The sequence below is a fragment of the Columba livia genome, chromosome 12 (assembly GCF_036013475.1).
Source record: "Columba livia isolate bColLiv1 breed racing homer chromosome 12, bColLiv1.pat.W.v2, whole genome shotgun sequence".
Lineage (NCBI taxonomy): Eukaryota > Metazoa > Chordata > Aves > Columbiformes > Columbidae > Columba > Columba livia.
The window spans coordinates 5,788,384-5,805,045 of NC_088613.1; the positions used below are offsets into that span (position 1 = coordinate 5,788,384).

The following is a 16,662-nucleotide window of genomic DNA, read 5'->3' on the forward strand; positions in this document are numbered from 1 at the left end:
GACTTTTTGTTTGTTTGTTTTGCTTTTTTGTTTTTTGTTTGTGGACATATAGACAGGGCACACTTGAGAAGTCTTACTTGTTTTAGCATTCAGCTATTTGATCTAGTAAATGAATTGTGGATATGCTGATGCATGGCAGACAACCTAATATCCAGAAAATTATAGTGATCTTGTTTGATTTTTGGATGAAAATGGTAATAAAGTAGGATACTTTTCCAAGAAATAGTAATTGTGTAAGCTGTGTGCTAGAATTGATTTTGATTAGCAACCAATTGCAAAGTTAGCTGTAAAAATAATGAAACTAGGGTAATTAAAGAATACATGCGTATTTCTGCAAGTAGTGTAGATAGATGAGCTGAATTAAATGTTGTAATGTAGTAACAAGGCATTACTTAATGCCAGATGAGGTGTAAGTAGAAAGACTTGTATAAGGTGATGATAGGTAACAGGTTGGCCATACATTGTGCCAGTGGGTGAGAAATGGTCATTTCCCTATGTACTTGCTGTGATGAATGACAACCAGTATAATTTTTTATAATAAGGGAGTATTCAATATTCATATGTGCCATTTGCTTGTGGAACAGATTTGCTGTTTTCTGTTGTAGCTTCAAAATTACTGGTCAGCAGAGCACGTTTATGCAAGTAACCAATGCCTAACTGGCTCTAACTAATAAAAATAATTCAAAGGATTCTAGTGAAATATCTTATGATACATAGGCCAAGAAGTTAAGATAATTTTGTCTGTGGAAGGAAGTGCCTTTAATCTCCAGCCAAAATAACACAAGTTATTTTGCTAAAGGTAGATAGGAAATTATTAAGAAGAAGGGCTATGGTTATAGATCTGTTTAGTGGACAGGTGAGGAAGAGCTGTCACAGCTGTCCCTATGAAACATGTTGGAGGTGACTCCAACCATGGAGCACTTGTGCCCCTCTGAGTTTTGCTGGGTTTTAAGAAACTGCAGATGAGCTCTATCTGCAGGCCAAGAGTGGTTCAGTCTTTTAAGCTGTTTCTGTGCTTAGGGTTTACGGTGCTGATAGAGTTGAGATTAAGCAGATCTGCTCTGAGGCACTCTGGTCCTGTGAACCACTGCTTTCAGCTCCTGAAGGAAGGACATTCATGTTGGACCCAGCCTAGGCATGCTCAGTGGCATTCAGTAAAGTAGATGCTGGATATTCAAATATGTTCTCGCTCCCTGTGAAGGTCCAGAATTGTCTTTTGACATTAATATTCTCCTGGTCAAATCTAAAAATCATATATGATCTGATGGGATAAATGCTTTAGGTAATGGCTATTAATTGTTACACTCATCCAATTGCCCATTTTTTGCCAAGTCTATTTTAAAAAAACCCATTAAATGTCAAACATCCCACAGATAAAGGATAGTCAGCTGTAGAGCAAAGCAGAAATCTGTTCTCTTGTCAAGTGCACTGGCTCCAGTGCTTATGTCCTACAGTAGAGCTGCAAAAATGCTGATGACTTAAGAGTGAGTCTTTTAATTGCATTTAGCTATTTAAGCATTGCAGATTTTAGCATCCCTCACTGAATTCTCTGGGTGTTTTTCTTCTCATTTAATTCAGCAAGTGTAATTAACATTATTACTGTGAGATGTTCATCTTAGTCTTGCTTTGTGAAAAATTGATGCTGGTGTCATTTAGGTGTTTTATCTAGTGGTTAGTCAGTGGCTTGCAGAGGAATATTCCCCATGGGAAGGTTACATTTACCACATGTTTCCTGTAGGTTTAATTGCAGCCAAACACTGGGTGCTTTGTAGATTGATTGGAAGAGCACAGGAAAACATGGAGTAGAGCATAAGCAAGAATGTTGTTTTAATCCCATCTCCCAAATAATATTGAATAACTGTAGCCTGGTTGTTAACATACCGTCTTAGCAGCAGCAGAGGTAGGAAAACAGATGTTTTATATTCTTGGAGCAGCATCAGCATAGGAGATCATCCTTGTGCAGTGCTGCATGGTCACACCACAGCTGATAAGCAGGGTCCAGAAGGGGTCCGTCCTGCTTGGCGTGGATATCCCGGTCCCTGCCTTCTGTCCCATCGGCTGTGGCAGCTGGACACTGCAGTGTGTGGCATCGGGGATCTGCGCAACTCACACGGCCTTGTCTGGCCACCCCAGGGAGTCGTCAGGAGAGAACCAGCTCTTCCTCTCTATTCCAGAGTATTTCTTCCTCTTTTGAATTAAACAAAAGTGCCTGGCTTTCTTGTAGGTACAACCTACTGCTTAAACTACAGGAAAGTTGGTAATAAGTTTTTTTCTTGAGACTGATTTATTAGAAGACAGTTAAGCTTGACATAAAACTAGCTAAATATTAATCTGGCTTTCACCTTTATTTTCATCAATTTTCTAGCTTGAAGTTGAAAAGAGTTGGCAAAACTCATCAATGCTGAGTGTTGATTCAAATATATATAGATATTCCCAGTTAAAAGAATATTAGACACAGTATGATCAACGCCTGGTTTCTCCATACCAGCCACTTTTCTTCATCACAGTGTGGTGAAATATTTGTGCAAGCCTCCAGTGGTACTTAGCCATTTTTAGTGCTCTAAGTAGGTACTCAGACTCCACATTGACTCCTTTGGCTGCATTGCCAAAAAAGGAGTTACTATTACCGCACGTCAGTCATATAGTCAAGTGGCCACCTTTGTGAGTGACAGATGTGTTGATGCACAGAATATGCTCTTGTGTATTTTAAATTAAGGAAACAGATGACAAAAATCAGCATCCCACACAATTTCCTCCTATGACCTGTTCTGTTCAGCGTTATCTTGTTTTATCCAACTTGTGTAGTGCTGTTTATCCCATCTTTAGGTTTGTGGAAGCCTAAAAATAGCAGAAAGTGCATACCCCCATCAGTCTAAGTGGTGCGTCAGCATTGAGAGAACATGCACAGAAGAGTAAGGCTGCACCATGCCCTGTCCTCTGTCTAGGGCAGTTAAAGCTTGAGTTGATAGAATGAACTTGGAAGCATTCCCATTTTTAAGAAAATCCTACACTCTCAAACCTTGGAAGGCAGCAGATTCCCTATTAAATTCCATATACCACTGCTGTCTTGAAGGTGCATCTCCTTCTGTCCTGCCCTTTCAGTTCCCCTCTTGGCCTGTCTGGATTTTCCTAATGTCCCAAACAGAAGATGAAATTAACTTCTCTTTTTCTTCTTCCTCAGCTTAACTTTGTCCTGTTTCCTGTTAGTCCATTAGTTGGTAGTCAAACAGATGAGCTGCTTGGCTGCTTGGAGCTTGGGAACTTGGGGACTCGCCTCTTCAGAAGGATTCATAGCTCTCCTGTCAATGAGCTTGTCCTTATCAGAGCTATTTTGTTGTTGTTACTCCTGCCATTGTTTTAAAATTATTTTAAGAAGCTGTTCTTGTCCAATTATTGACTGCAGAACCACTTGCATGATAGTGGAGTCCAGAATAGTATTTTGGGAATAATTTATTAACTGGCTCCTGTTACCTTCTCTTACTGGGTATGAATCACTGCAAAATGTAAGTCCATTTCCAGCATATGTAAAGGTGAAGTACAAAGCAACAGTACACAGGGTCAAACTGGTAAATAATGCTGAAAGGAATGTTTCCAAGGATCTGTTAGCCTGGGCTGTTCAATCCAAGCCCTGAAGTCAAGATCTGGTCCACATTATTAAATATGCAGCAGTCTTTATGGCCTGGTGATGTTTGCACAGAAAAGGCACTGGCAAATACTTGCTTTTGTTGAGTCTGGTCACAACTTCAGCAGCTGTCCAGGTACACCACTGTTTATCTAGATTGAAAAAGGTAATATGACTCACACCGTACTGCACAGATAGGGCATAAACGGATTGTCTGCCTGTCTGCTTTCCTTGCCTCTGTTGCTGTACTACTTAAGAACTTGATGTCACTGGAGTCATCTGCTCATTTATTTATGGGTGTCTGTGTTTGTTGGTCATTACCATAATATCCAAGAACTAGAGATGGGTGACTCCTATCTGTCTGCCCATGTCTGATGGATTTCTCCAAGCCTCCTGATGTAAAAGCTAACTACTTGAAAGGCTCATGTATCCTTCTGGATCTCCAAGGTCACTGAACCTGAATATCTGTGTGAATCTTCTTTCAAGTGCTGCAGCTCAGAGAAGGGTTGCTTAGAGCAGAAATTCCAATGCTTGACATGAGGAGAGTGACCAAATTTTTATACTGCTGTGTGCTGTGGATCCACCGCAGAGCATGAAATATGCTCTTGGGTTTTTTTCTTGTTAATCTTTCTAGTGGTGCTGACTGACTGCTGGGATGCTGTTCCCTAAAGCCACACTTCCAACTTTCCTCCTTGTCTCTGCAAAGAGAATTAAACGGGAGCAGGTCTCCCTCTAATGCTGAGATGTGGGCTTAGAGCTCTCACCACTGTAGCTGATCACTTAGTTATATAGTTGCTTAATTAAAAAAAATGTAATTAAATTAAATTACTTAGTTTTACAGCTGTTTCTCTGTGAAGGAAATGGAGGTGAGAATGTGTAATGATGCAGAGTCAGATTTGGAGTTGATGACTTGGAAGGCAGAGGAACGGCACAGAAGATACCACTAAGTAGCCAGGGTCCAGAGTCTGTTCCTGAAAATGAAGTTGGGTGTTTCCTGAGGAAGCGCTGGCGCTCAGAGGTGCCGCAGTCTGGTGCATTTTCAGTGTCCTGGAGCCCTTGATGTGCATGATGTGAGTTATGGTACCCTCATCATTTAAGCCACATACAATATTGTTTCCAACTTCTCAAGTACCCTTCCCAATGTAAGTAGCACTTCCTAGCATGGCTTGTGGCAGAGGATACAAGTGGCTTTTTTTGGGTCATTTCTAGAGGAGGGCTGTCACCTGGGAACCTGCTTCTGAATTAGCTCCCCTGGGAGCTAGAAAAGCTCAAGGTGAGCTCTGGTTGCATGCCTGAAACTTGCAGCTGTCACCTTCCATCAAAGGCTTCTCTGACCATGAGCCTTACCAGAACATGTGGCATCGTGGCCAAAAAACCCCAAGTCTGAGCCTCTGAGCTCATGTTAAAGAACAAGCAGAAAGGAGTCTCTAAAAATAGCACAGGGTGCAACAGCCTATGATGGATGCATGAAAAAATGGGATTGTTGGACAAGCATTTCTCACATAGATGTTCCGATATCCTCTGGGATGTGCTTGTTCTGTGGAAAACAAAAGGGCATCTATTTCTGGGACCATCAGCCAGAGATGTTTTATGAGCACAAGATTTGTCCAACAGAATTACATGGCCCATTTCCCTTTATATCTGTTTATACCTAGAACAGACTGAAGAGGACAAATCTGCTTCATAGAAAATTGGGATGTTTTAAAATTTTGTTCTCTTCAAATCTGGACCAAGATGCAAGACAAAACAATTTTCCAAGGGAACAAATCCTTAGTTTTGGGGTCTGGAGTCTGATGGTCTGAGGCTGAGGTATCTGGCATGTGAACTTGGGGCCAGGTGCTCAGAAGACTTAAAAAAATATGCACTTGTTGTTAGTAGGTAGAGCTTTATGGGTAATTCATCCACCTGAAGTTTCTCTGCCAAGGATTATTATGTGTACAGATCAGTAGAGTCCCTGAAAGCCCCTGACTTGTTCACCAACATCTTCCTTTTAGCAGCTCTACAGGCACTGAAATGGGCAGTGAAATGTACCATCATACTAAAATGGACAGAAATTATCCAGGTTATGAACTCTGCGGATTTTGTGAATTTGTTTTTTCCTTTGGTTCAAGGTTAAGTATAAACACATCTAGCCAGAAAACAGTACTGGTGATTCTGTGGAAACTCACAACTGAAATTTCCCTGGTACAGGAATGTCTGTGGAAAAAAAGTTATGAAATAGCCTCCTCTAGTGGCAAATGTTCTATTGAGATGTTTTTCTTTGAGTGCTTGAATCATGCTTTTCCTCTAACAAATAAAGTATACCAGAATGATGTCTGCAAAATAAGTGGCAAGAGCTTTTTTGTTGGATAGAGGTTTATGCTTGTACTTTGGCAAACACACTAAGCATCTTTTTATTAACAAACCTTTTCTGTGTGACCAGTTCCCCATTAGTAGCGTAAATTGGAATATAAGCACAGCAATGGGATGATGTATTTAATAATGAGAGTGAAGGCCTGAGGGATGATACTGGCACATAAGAGCCCATTTAATCTGATCACGTTTTTCACTCACACTTTTCTGGTAGTGTTTGGGGCAGTGTCTTGTTTGTGGAGTGGAAATTTTGTATTGAATTTTGTGCTAAGATAAGACTTCTTCAAGGCATTAACTTATGTGGCAAGGATGGAAGCTTTAATCTCATTCATACCTGTGCAACTTCTCTGTCTCCATGCCAGGGAACCCCAAGTATAAACATGATCCAAATCCAGCTGCAAAGTGTTTTGTTTTTGTTGACATGCATACAGGAAACCTGAGGCTGACTTTCCAAACAGTGCATCTGACTCACATTCAGAGATGTCTGTTCAGCCTTTTCTGTCCAGGGTTTAGTCAATATTTTCAGTAGTTTATTTTTGTATGTTGTTGCAAGAATATAGAATAATAATGATTTGCACTGTTGTAAAATATCAGCAGAAATGAAGAATAAAATCTGAAGGATTAGACCCAAGCCCAGGTTTGTGTCAAATGAAATTACTTTGAACGTATTATTTTCCTCTGGTAAATAGTGAAATCACTGTGTTATTAGAGCTAATTTACTTAATTATGATAAATGAAATTATTTTGATAAGCACTGATGTGTGTATTGATTTTGGCTGTAAATGCTTGCAGGCTGCTGAGAGAAGATCTTTCCTTGTAAGTTGTGTTTGCACAGAGCATTTGTAAATGACACAGGTCATGCAGAAACAGAGGAGTCGGGACGGGGTCAGACTTGGCAAGAGGCGCCATCATTTCAAACCCATCTGCTGGTTACCGAACACTGCAGGCACTGTGGTTGGGCTGCCTGCCATTTGACCAGGACGGGGCTTTGGATACTCCATGCTTGACTCCAGCCTGGGCCAGGATCTTTGGCTTTTCCTCTGGTAGGGAGGTGGTCACCACCAGACTCAGTCCATCAGGGCTGCTGGAGCCTCATTGCAAGGGGATGGAGGTAGAGTCTCTGCCTATCTCCTCATCCTGGATGTCTGCCTGGTTATTCCTTGCAGTTGTTTCAATGTGATTTTCAGTGGAGTTTGGCACCTGTGTGTCAGGAAAATGTAATGGGTTTTACATTCCCAGTTCTCTTAGGTGTTTCTGCAAACACCATGACAAACACACATGCAGTGTCCAGCTCTCTTCTCTTAAAAGGCAAGCTAACGAAGGGCTAGTCTTCATTTTGGTCTGTAGTGGAAATAGGGAAAAGGGTCCTTCTAGCTTTAAGAATTGCTCTGCAGCACCTGGGGTACCAGATACAAGGAGAACCATGCTGTCGTGAGGGCTTGGATTAGACATTTGCTGTGTTTTCTTTTCCATGTTTGGTGAGTAAGTAAAAACTATGTTTGAGGTAGAAGTTTGCTGGTGTGATTGAAATTTGCTTTCCAAGCATAATGAATCAGAAGAATGTCATCACACAGGGCTCATCTGAGTACACAGATGGCTATAAGAATACTTTTAGCTTTTTTTTTAATGTGTGCTCTGTGTTCATCAGCATTTGCCCACATTATCCATGTGTCTTTCCTTGGGGTATGATAGGAACCAAGCAAGGAGCAGGAGCTTTAATCTGAGCTGCTGTACAATCCTCCTGCCAAAAGCCTCTGCAAATACACGAGGCTGCCACCACCTCCCTGCTGCACAGGGAGTGCAGACCAGCAACCGAATGTATATTTGCCTTGTTATCCCCATATGTCAGAGACGGAAATGATCCAAGATACCTGTGCTTGAGTGTGTCAGTGGGATGGTACCTGTGCTCTCTTGGATACCTTGGGAATGCCTGATGAAGCATTCTGTCTGTTAATTAATAGTAATGCTGCTAGACCCAAGGTAGCCTGAACATCCCTGCACATTACCACACTGTGCCAAGTAGACTTGACCTTTTGGTTTTCCCCAAAGGGCCAGCTCCTGGTAGTAAATATTTACTTTCCCACCAGCAGCTGCAAAGTGATGTGAGGCAGGTACCAGGTCACCTAGCAGGGCAGCTCCAGTGTCATCCTGTCCTTGTGCAACATGTGGCACAACACAAACAAGGGCTGTTAGTTTTAGAATGACAAAATAAGAGTTACTTTTGATTATACTTTGTTTGCAACTTTGGTGAAATGTTCCGAATAGAATAAACAATAAGCACTGTATTCCAAATAGAATATAATAGCTTAAAAAGCTTTGGTTAGTACTTATTCTGTCCTTCCTGCTTTATTTTTGTGGTGTAACAGCAGGGCATTGGAAGCTATTTGCAGGCAGGTAATAAAGTGGCTCTCACACTTCTCTGTTTTCAATCCTGTGTCTGACTGTGAGTCCTGCTTTTACAATTGAGCTTCCATTGGGCTCAGGAACTTGTAATAAGTGTTATAAATTGTTGGGACAATTTCTGACACTTGGGAGTTTGTGGGTCTTCAGTTTACTATGCTGAAAAATCAGAATTTAAAACTTGCCTTTTCTGTTCAAACTGTTTTAATTGTGGAACACTTTTGAATTGCACTGTATTGCATGTGGATATGAACTGCACAAATTTTTGCAACTGCAGTGCTGCTCATTGCATTTTGCAACCTTACAACCAGCATTTAAGTGCAGGTGCCTGTTGGAACATGCCGGGTCCTCCCATAAAAATGATGTTTTCTGCTCCCTGGGATTGTACCACCAGGTGGCAGCTGAAGCCAAGGAGAGGAAGTGCTAATGCTGTGCTGATTTCTCACAGCTTCCCCTTAGTCATTAGAAAGAGAAGCATTCCCAGCATCAGAATATTGGTTTCAGCCTTTAAAGGGTTTCTTCCTTATTTTGGATTGCATGACAGGTTATTACAACCAGACCAAAAAGAGAGGAAAAAGCAAAACAAAACAAAAAATGAATGGAATCACAAATACTTCAAATATAAAAATACATGGTATTTTTAATAATCTGAAGTATACATAAAATAGGATTAATTGGGTCGCTTTGAGGGGGCAGCTAAAATTCAAAGCGTTTAATGACTCTATGAAAATATAATGATCTCTAATACAAAAATAGTCTATGCAGAGCAACAGGCTCTGTAACAACAAATAGGTGTTTTGTCTCTCTGGGCAGCAATTCAGAGCACTCTTTTCTCCTTATTCCCCCTCCTCCAAGAAGGCAGGAACTTTCTTTAGGTCATCATCTGTATTTCCTTGGAAGGTTTCTGTTGCAGTTGCTGTTCAACGTTGCATGATGTTGCTGCAGGACTGCTGAGTCAGCAGTGCTGTGCTTGCTCGTCTGTATTTTACACTTGGGATGCTTTGGTCATAACAACAGCAGAAAAACAGGAGCCAGAGCTCTCAGCCTCTTCCTGATAGAAAAGCTATTGGGGATTTTGTTGCTGGGTTCCAGGGAATAAGGTCAAGCCTGATTTATTCTTTTCTTATTATTATTTTTTTTTTCCTGGAGGAGATCAGTTCAAAACTGCGAAGTAGGATTATTTGAAATAGGAATTCCTAATAGTTTGCAAGACTATTAATCTAATCTCATGTCGCAGTCATAGAAAGGGGCTATTTTTCTACCAGAGCAGAATAATAATGATGTGTGTCATTTCTCTTGTACCTACACTAACTTCTTTGGATGTGCTTGGGCCCCTATTTCAGTGTGCATCATTGCTTAGATGCAAACTAGACAAAGCTTGTCTGTTGTGGAGAATATGCACAGAAGGTGGTGTGGCTGTGATTTCTCTGAGAATTCTTCATGCAGTCCCCATACCAGCCAGCAAGGTAACATGGGGCTGCAGGTCTTACTGGGACCTGCCAAGTCATCTATTCCGGGCACCTGTAAAGCAAACAGGTGTGTCACATCATACTCTGGGTAAACTGATCGAATTGTTCATTACAGGGACTGAGTTTGACTCACTACAGTCTCTTTGGGAGGGCTAATTTGAGCTTTCCTCCTTGGATGGTTAGAAATGTAAATGCCCTCCCCAAACCATCTTCTCTCATTTCTCTTAGCTGTTTGCTCATCAGTTATCCACTGATTGTAACATGGCAATCTCCAGCAAGTTCTTTGTAGCAAATGTCAGCATCATTTTTATTGATACATAAGGGAAAAAAAAGCTAAATGACTGAGGTTTTTTTACAGACTCTGCTTGTAGTCTTTTGCTGCAGGTCCTACACCACAGTATAAAGTTCTCTTTCAAACTGGCACACCACAGAAGTAACTGATACTCCAGCAGAAGTAAGATCTTAGTTGGTCTAACTGCAGGGATCTCTGAGGAGCTCTGTTCCTTTATGCCAGGTGGTTCTGGTCGTGCGCTGAGGGTGCATAACAGACATAAAGTGATCAAAACAAAGTGGAGATTAGACATGATTATTTTCCTTTTGTTAATAAAAAACCAAAACAAGTTAATATGCAATGAATCACTTGATGGTTATAAGGATTAGCTGATCACAGGTTAAGTTTTCAACATGCAACTCCAATTTTATTGTAAAATGGTAAGAATGATGATGAATCACTTAAACCTTTCTTGAAGTAGGAAAAGAGTACAGAATACTGAAATTTTAGTAAAAATACTATACATTTTAGGGAGTTGTCATTACAAATTCATTTAAGCTTTGGAAAAATGAGTTAAATGCACAGTGCTTGTGGAAAAAGAACTACATTTACAAGCAGATTAACCTTGTTTATAATTGCAAGGCAATGAGCAATGCCGCTGCAGGCTTTTGACTGCCTGTCAATAATTGACATGGGTGACATAAAACCTATTGACTCAAGGTCAGTTGTTTGAAATCAATAGAACTCAGCAGGCCTTAGAAATGGGCTTCAGTATATTCTTCCACATGGATTTTTTTTACCTTTTTTTTTTTTATTTTTTTTGTGAAAAAGATGTCATTTCCAAGTGGAGAGGTCTCAGAATCAACTTCAGTTTTTTGCCCCACTGCAGTTTTCTTGGTGTGCTACTGTTTGTTTCTGGCAGCAATAATTAAAGATGTTTTTAATAGTACAGTGGATTTGGATATCAGCAATATTCACAGCTAGATTATAAGGAACTGTGGCATAATAAACAGTGAATATTCTAAAATTGTGCAATTCACAACATAATTTATTCCTGCATACTTCTTGTTGTGAATTCCAAGTATGTAAGCAGTAATGCATATTAGTAAACCCTTAAATATTCTTTTAGGAAAATTGTTTATTAGTAGGAACTGGCATGTTTCACCTTTCAGATCTAGATCCAGCATAAAATAAATGCTAAAACATGTTAAAATGCTTCAGTGACTTCATTTGCTAGATCTCATTTTAGTACCAAAGCCCAGCATCTGGAAGCTGTTTACTCATCTATGACTTTGAGGGTCTGATCCTTTGCACATCTCACGCATTTGCAAGTCATTGTGTTAAAGGAATTAAGAAGTTACGGCTCAGCTGGAATTCAGTGATTTTCCTCCTGACATGCAAATTGGTGTATGTTCACTGCTGATCAATTAGGCTGCAAAATAAACCAAGCTCACACACACGTGACTTTTAAGTGTGTCTTGGAGGTAGTGGTAATTCCTGGTGAAGGGGCAGAGCCTTTTTAAATAGCTCTTCTAAACTAATTGTAACTATGACTCCACAATGACTAAATCATTCTTAGAGACAGTGTTTGACTTTGAAATCTAACTCTGCTTCTAAATTGACTAAATCTCATTACTCACATAATATGTGAACAGGGGCTTAACTTGCTGTGCTGAAGAAGGATGAGTTAAACAAGATCTTAGTCAAGTTCAACAACAGAAAATTCACATCCAGCCCTTGATTAGCACAATTGAAGTATAACTGTGGTCACATTTTGGACCACAATCTTTGCACTACTTGCACATCTTCAAAAACAAATCTCGGTGTTTTCTTCACTTGTCAAAACTGCATTAGGAGTAGCTGGTTTGGTTGACCCCAACTAGAATATCTTCAATGATTTTGCTAAATCCATGTGTCAAAAAATGAGCTTTTCTGATATTAAGAAGTATAGATTTAAAATTTCAAAAGGTAATTATTTCAGAATTTTTAGCAAATGTAATTCTTCTAAGAGCTTTTTATACTTGTAACATTTATGGTACATCAGTAAGGCAGCTTATTTAAAGAAGAAAGGAAGTATGGTACATATTCTACCTCATGAATGTTGTTGATCTATTCATATTGCAAAATGCCTTACAATAAAGGGTATCAACTCTACCAAGCACCAGGCTCCTATGGCTGGTGTAATATACTACAGTATCCTGTTACAGGCATTCTTTGTAATTCTAGGAGGCAGAAAATAAAATTTGACACTCAAAAATAATAAGTTTAAGTAAATCATGCAGGAAAAATGTACATTTATGTCCAAGAAATGGTTAGATGCTGCCAGAACAATGCAGCTACATTATGAATCTTTAATGATCTCTGAAAGTCATAATGGTCTGTCACTAATGCCCATTAATGATCTCTCTATACCGCGAGTACAGGCTTGATGTTTCTGGCCAGTACCTTAGAGAATACTTTAAATATGCCTTAAACTTTCTCTGATCTACTCCCTGTGTATCTGCTCCAAATGTAGACTGCAATTGTCGGGGTAGGAGCAGCTTGTAAGGCAGCATGGCTTTGGGATTAAGAAAGTCTTATTCAGGTAAGATGTATTTAAGCAATATTTTTACAGGGTGAAAAAAAAAAAAAAAAAAGCCAAACCAGGAGATGTTTCCTGGCAACTCGTCCTCTGTAGAAATGATGAACTATATAAAGAAATTAAAGCTTAATAATTATTAATACTAAGAATGTGGTTGTTCTTTTATTTAATAAATTTTCTTTGGTAGCTCTAAAAATATACTATTTAAAAAGTAAAAGGAAAGCATTATTTTTAATTCTGACTGATTGGAAGCATAAATATATGGAATATGCTGCTAAACTAGCATGTTTGTCCTGTTTGAATATTTCAATTGTCGCACAGGTTGATTTTATGGCCTTTTAAGCATCCGTGTTACATATTTATTTGATTTTGTACCCAAGCTTTTTGTTGGGTATAAAGCTTGCTTTAAACAAAAAATAATTATTCCTGTTCTGTTCTAATTGCCTTTCATGAGGGTACTGTTCCTCACAGTAACTGAAGACAATCTTGTTATGGTGTTAATAACTTGAAAACCTTTTTAATACTAAACAATCAGCATTTCTCTATTCTTTTGCAAATGTTTTAAACAGACTCTCATGATGGTGCAATATACTTTTACTTAATAATGAAAATGTGTGTTCTTTGCGTTTGGTATGTGAAGGGCTCAGCTTACCGTAAGAACCAACGCCCTACAGCTAGAAGAGAAAAACAAATCCAAGGACTCTTGGAAAATGCCCCAATATTAAACAATAATCTGATAGTCAGTGTGTACAGAGAGTTAGATATTAACTGTGAGAGTTAGATATTAACTCTCTGGGTCATATGTCATTCTTTATTAGAAATAACTCAACATGATTAGTAAACAACTTTTATGACATTGCATGTGGCATCTATTTTTTTTCCTTTTCAAAATTAATATAGTAAATCTAAGTATAGTGAAGTGTAGAATGTAAAGTGAACTGTCTGCATTGTTTTTGGCACGTTAAAAATGCATTTACCAAATATAGTCACTTAATAATCCAGATTATTAACTACTAAATGCCTTGCTCTTTTGTGAAAAATAGTAAGTTTTTATAGCAAGATTGCCATGAAGATTAAACAGGTCTGAAATCATCAAAGTTTTTGCTGGAGGTTATCTTTTGAGGAGTACGTTGCCTAGCCACACTATACAAGAAAATACTGACGGAAGATTTTGGACCTTTATATTTGGTTATAAACCTGATGTAAAAAGGCCAGGGGACCCGTTCCACGGAGGCAGAAAGTGGGCAGGGTGGAGGAGCGGGGCAGAATGAGGCCCAGGGCTGGGCAATGTGGGACAGATCAGCATCGCGCACAGGGTTGCCTGAGCGGATCAGCACCGCGGACAGCGGCGCCTGAGTGGATCAGCACCACGGACAGTGGCTGCCACCCCCGGGGTCGATGTCCACGGGCCCTCTCATGGTTGGCGGGTGCACCCGAGAGTGAGGGAGACGCACCGAGCTGCCGTTAAATATAAAAACAAAGTGTTAAATGCAAAATTACAGTGTCTCGCCCTGCTTGTCAGAACCTTGGGCATCCAGGTTCGCTGTTAATTACATGCGGAGGCACTGCGTATGTTTGTTGTGATTAAATATCGTCAGTGACCAAAACAAAAACTGGAAAAGAAAGTGAATGACCTTGCTGGGGCAGTTACAAGAACTAACTCTAGGTGTCCCTCTTGTTTCTCGTTTTACTGGTAATTTTATACATCTGAGATTTTGGACTGAAAGTACTGGAAATCTGTCGTGTTTGTTTGGTTTGTAGCTATTTACAAATTAATGTTCTGCAGCATACAGGAAATGCTATATTTTGCTTAAAGCCTCCTGAAAAGACTTTACATCAGAACTTTTTAACTAGGCTAAAATTTATGGCAATAGTAGTTTAAAAATACAGTCACTGAGTAAGACATTTCATATATTACAGGGCTGGTGGAAGAAAAAAAAAGTCAAAACAAAACTAAAACCACACCACAAACAGAAAGGGCTGAGGGGGGTGGAAGTTTCTCCCAGCATTAATAGCTCTGCACTGATTCCCTGGTGTGTGTGTACATCTCAGTATTGTTGAAACATCTTGGTTTTGCTCATATTTACAAGTCAGGAAGAAGAAAAAAAAAATGCCCGGACTTATATGTCCTTATTATGAATGTAGAACCCATATTTGCAGAGGTTTGAGATGTCCAATTCCAGCTACAGTCCAGGGGAAACACAGATACCAGCAGCTTCTGGGAGCCTTGTCTCTTCATTCAATCATATGAGCGGAAATCCCTGCAGGCCTCACAGAGTACTGCAGAATTTCATTAATTCTGTGTAGCTACATGTTATATCTGTGCAGCTGTACATATAGGTGCCTTTTTACAATTAGACTCTCTAACCTCTCATAGCTGCCCCATATAGGCAGTTAACCTTCATTATGGTTGCATGGAATGGGCTGAGTGGAATTGATCAAATAATGACATTAGAAGATCGACCAGTTAGTTAACTTCTCACAATTCAGCAGGCTTACTTCTGTGACTTAGAATCAAATTCTGCTCTTTGTCCTTTCTTTCCCAGCAAAAGCTCCCAGGCCTTGGAATGTTGTGTTGTAGATGAAGTTAAACTAAGTTTATTTGTTTGTAAACAAGATTAAGTTGACCTCAACTGCAAGATAAGGATATCAAGATACATTGTGGTTACTGCTCATTAGAAGCATGTTGTGATTTTTAATGAAACAAGAAAAGATTCTGGCAGGAAGAGGTGGAAAATGCGAATGATAAACAAAGTGAAGAGGGTTAAAGGGAGAGGACAGAAATCCTGATGATATATCATCATCTGCTAAATATGGTGTCTCCCGTGAGTTTAGCTCAGCATGATTTAGCAATATGACAGAGAAGTTGCAAAGGCAATACATATGGACTGGGAATTTAATTCAAATAATGATATTATATTTATATCTACTTCTGCACCACTACTAGTTTTGTGGTTGTTTTAGGTGGAAATGCATTATCAGGTTGGACAGTTGTCCAGTCTCTCTACAAGCAAAAGTATCCCTATTGTAGTTCAGCCTGACTTAACTGAGGAATAACAGTGCTCAGCTTGGCAGCTTCATATCTGTTTCTCTAATTGCTCAGCATTGTTTCTCCACATAGCAACAGAACCTTTCTGTGCTTTCTGATGAGGTCTGATTCCCCATCAATGTACCCAGCTACCTAATGCGAATACTGGTAGCAGCAGCAGATGTTCTGCTATTAGCCTCCTTCTTTGAATTGAGTTCTCTGAATTTCTTCTAATTTACTTATGTAGAATTTGCATAAACATTTTTTCTAGTCTTCAGACCTATTTAAATCCAATGCAGCAAATGCCAGCTCATGGTTCTTGTTCCTGTTTTGCTAGCCAATGATACTTGTGAGTGTTGCTTGCAAAAAGAGTGCATCTAATTTATACTAATGAATTCATCTCTGTTTACATATGAAATGTGTTTTTCACCTCAGCATGGCTTTAGATGTCACCTTTGCTCTGCTCTCACCAGCTCCTGCTAAGCCTGGAGTTGCCATGAGGCCAAGTGCTGGAGGGTGTGTGTGTGGGAAGTGTGACTGTGCAACTACTTGGTCTGGTTTTATATCCACATGTATTACTGAGCACTGCCAGAAGCAAGATATTGAGCTACATGTACCTTCATTAAATGATTACTTAGTTTTGATGGTGGTAGTTGTTATTTATTATAGAGATGCATTAGGTAGATTACACTCTAAATTACCCTGTAAAGATAGTTTAGTAAGGCAGAGGTGGTGTTTTCTTTCATGCATCTGTGAAAATAATCATGTTTTTTGGATGGGAATGAATTGCCATCTGGAGGTGCCTTTTTCTCTTCTTTCTTGGTTGCAAAGACCAGATATTTTGTCAGATGAACTTAGATAAACTTAACTTTTACATCACTGAACTTAGGTCAGGACGTCTGGTTGTGTCACTATTAATATAATGAGCATTACATGGTG

At 39.5% G+C, this 16,662-nt stretch overlaps 1 protein-coding gene across 8 annotated transcripts in view; it reads left to right on the forward strand.

The window, feature by feature from the left end:
- FGF13 (fibroblast growth factor 13) overlaps positions 1-16,662 on the forward strand; it is a 308,880-nt gene that overhangs the window by 222,468 nt on the left and 69,750 nt on the right. Inside the window, exon 1 of one of the 8 annotated variants that reach the window (XM_021285061.2) lies at positions 12,535-12,698. The exons of the other annotated variants lie outside the window; for them this stretch is intronic. Within the exon in view, the coding sequence (XP_021140736.1) occupies positions 12,668-12,698 (31 nt within the window). The 5' untranslated portion in view covers positions 12,535-12,667. Of the gene's footprint in view, positions 1-12,534; positions 12,699-16,662 lie in introns of those variants that run through there. 8 annotated transcript variants of the gene reach the window in all.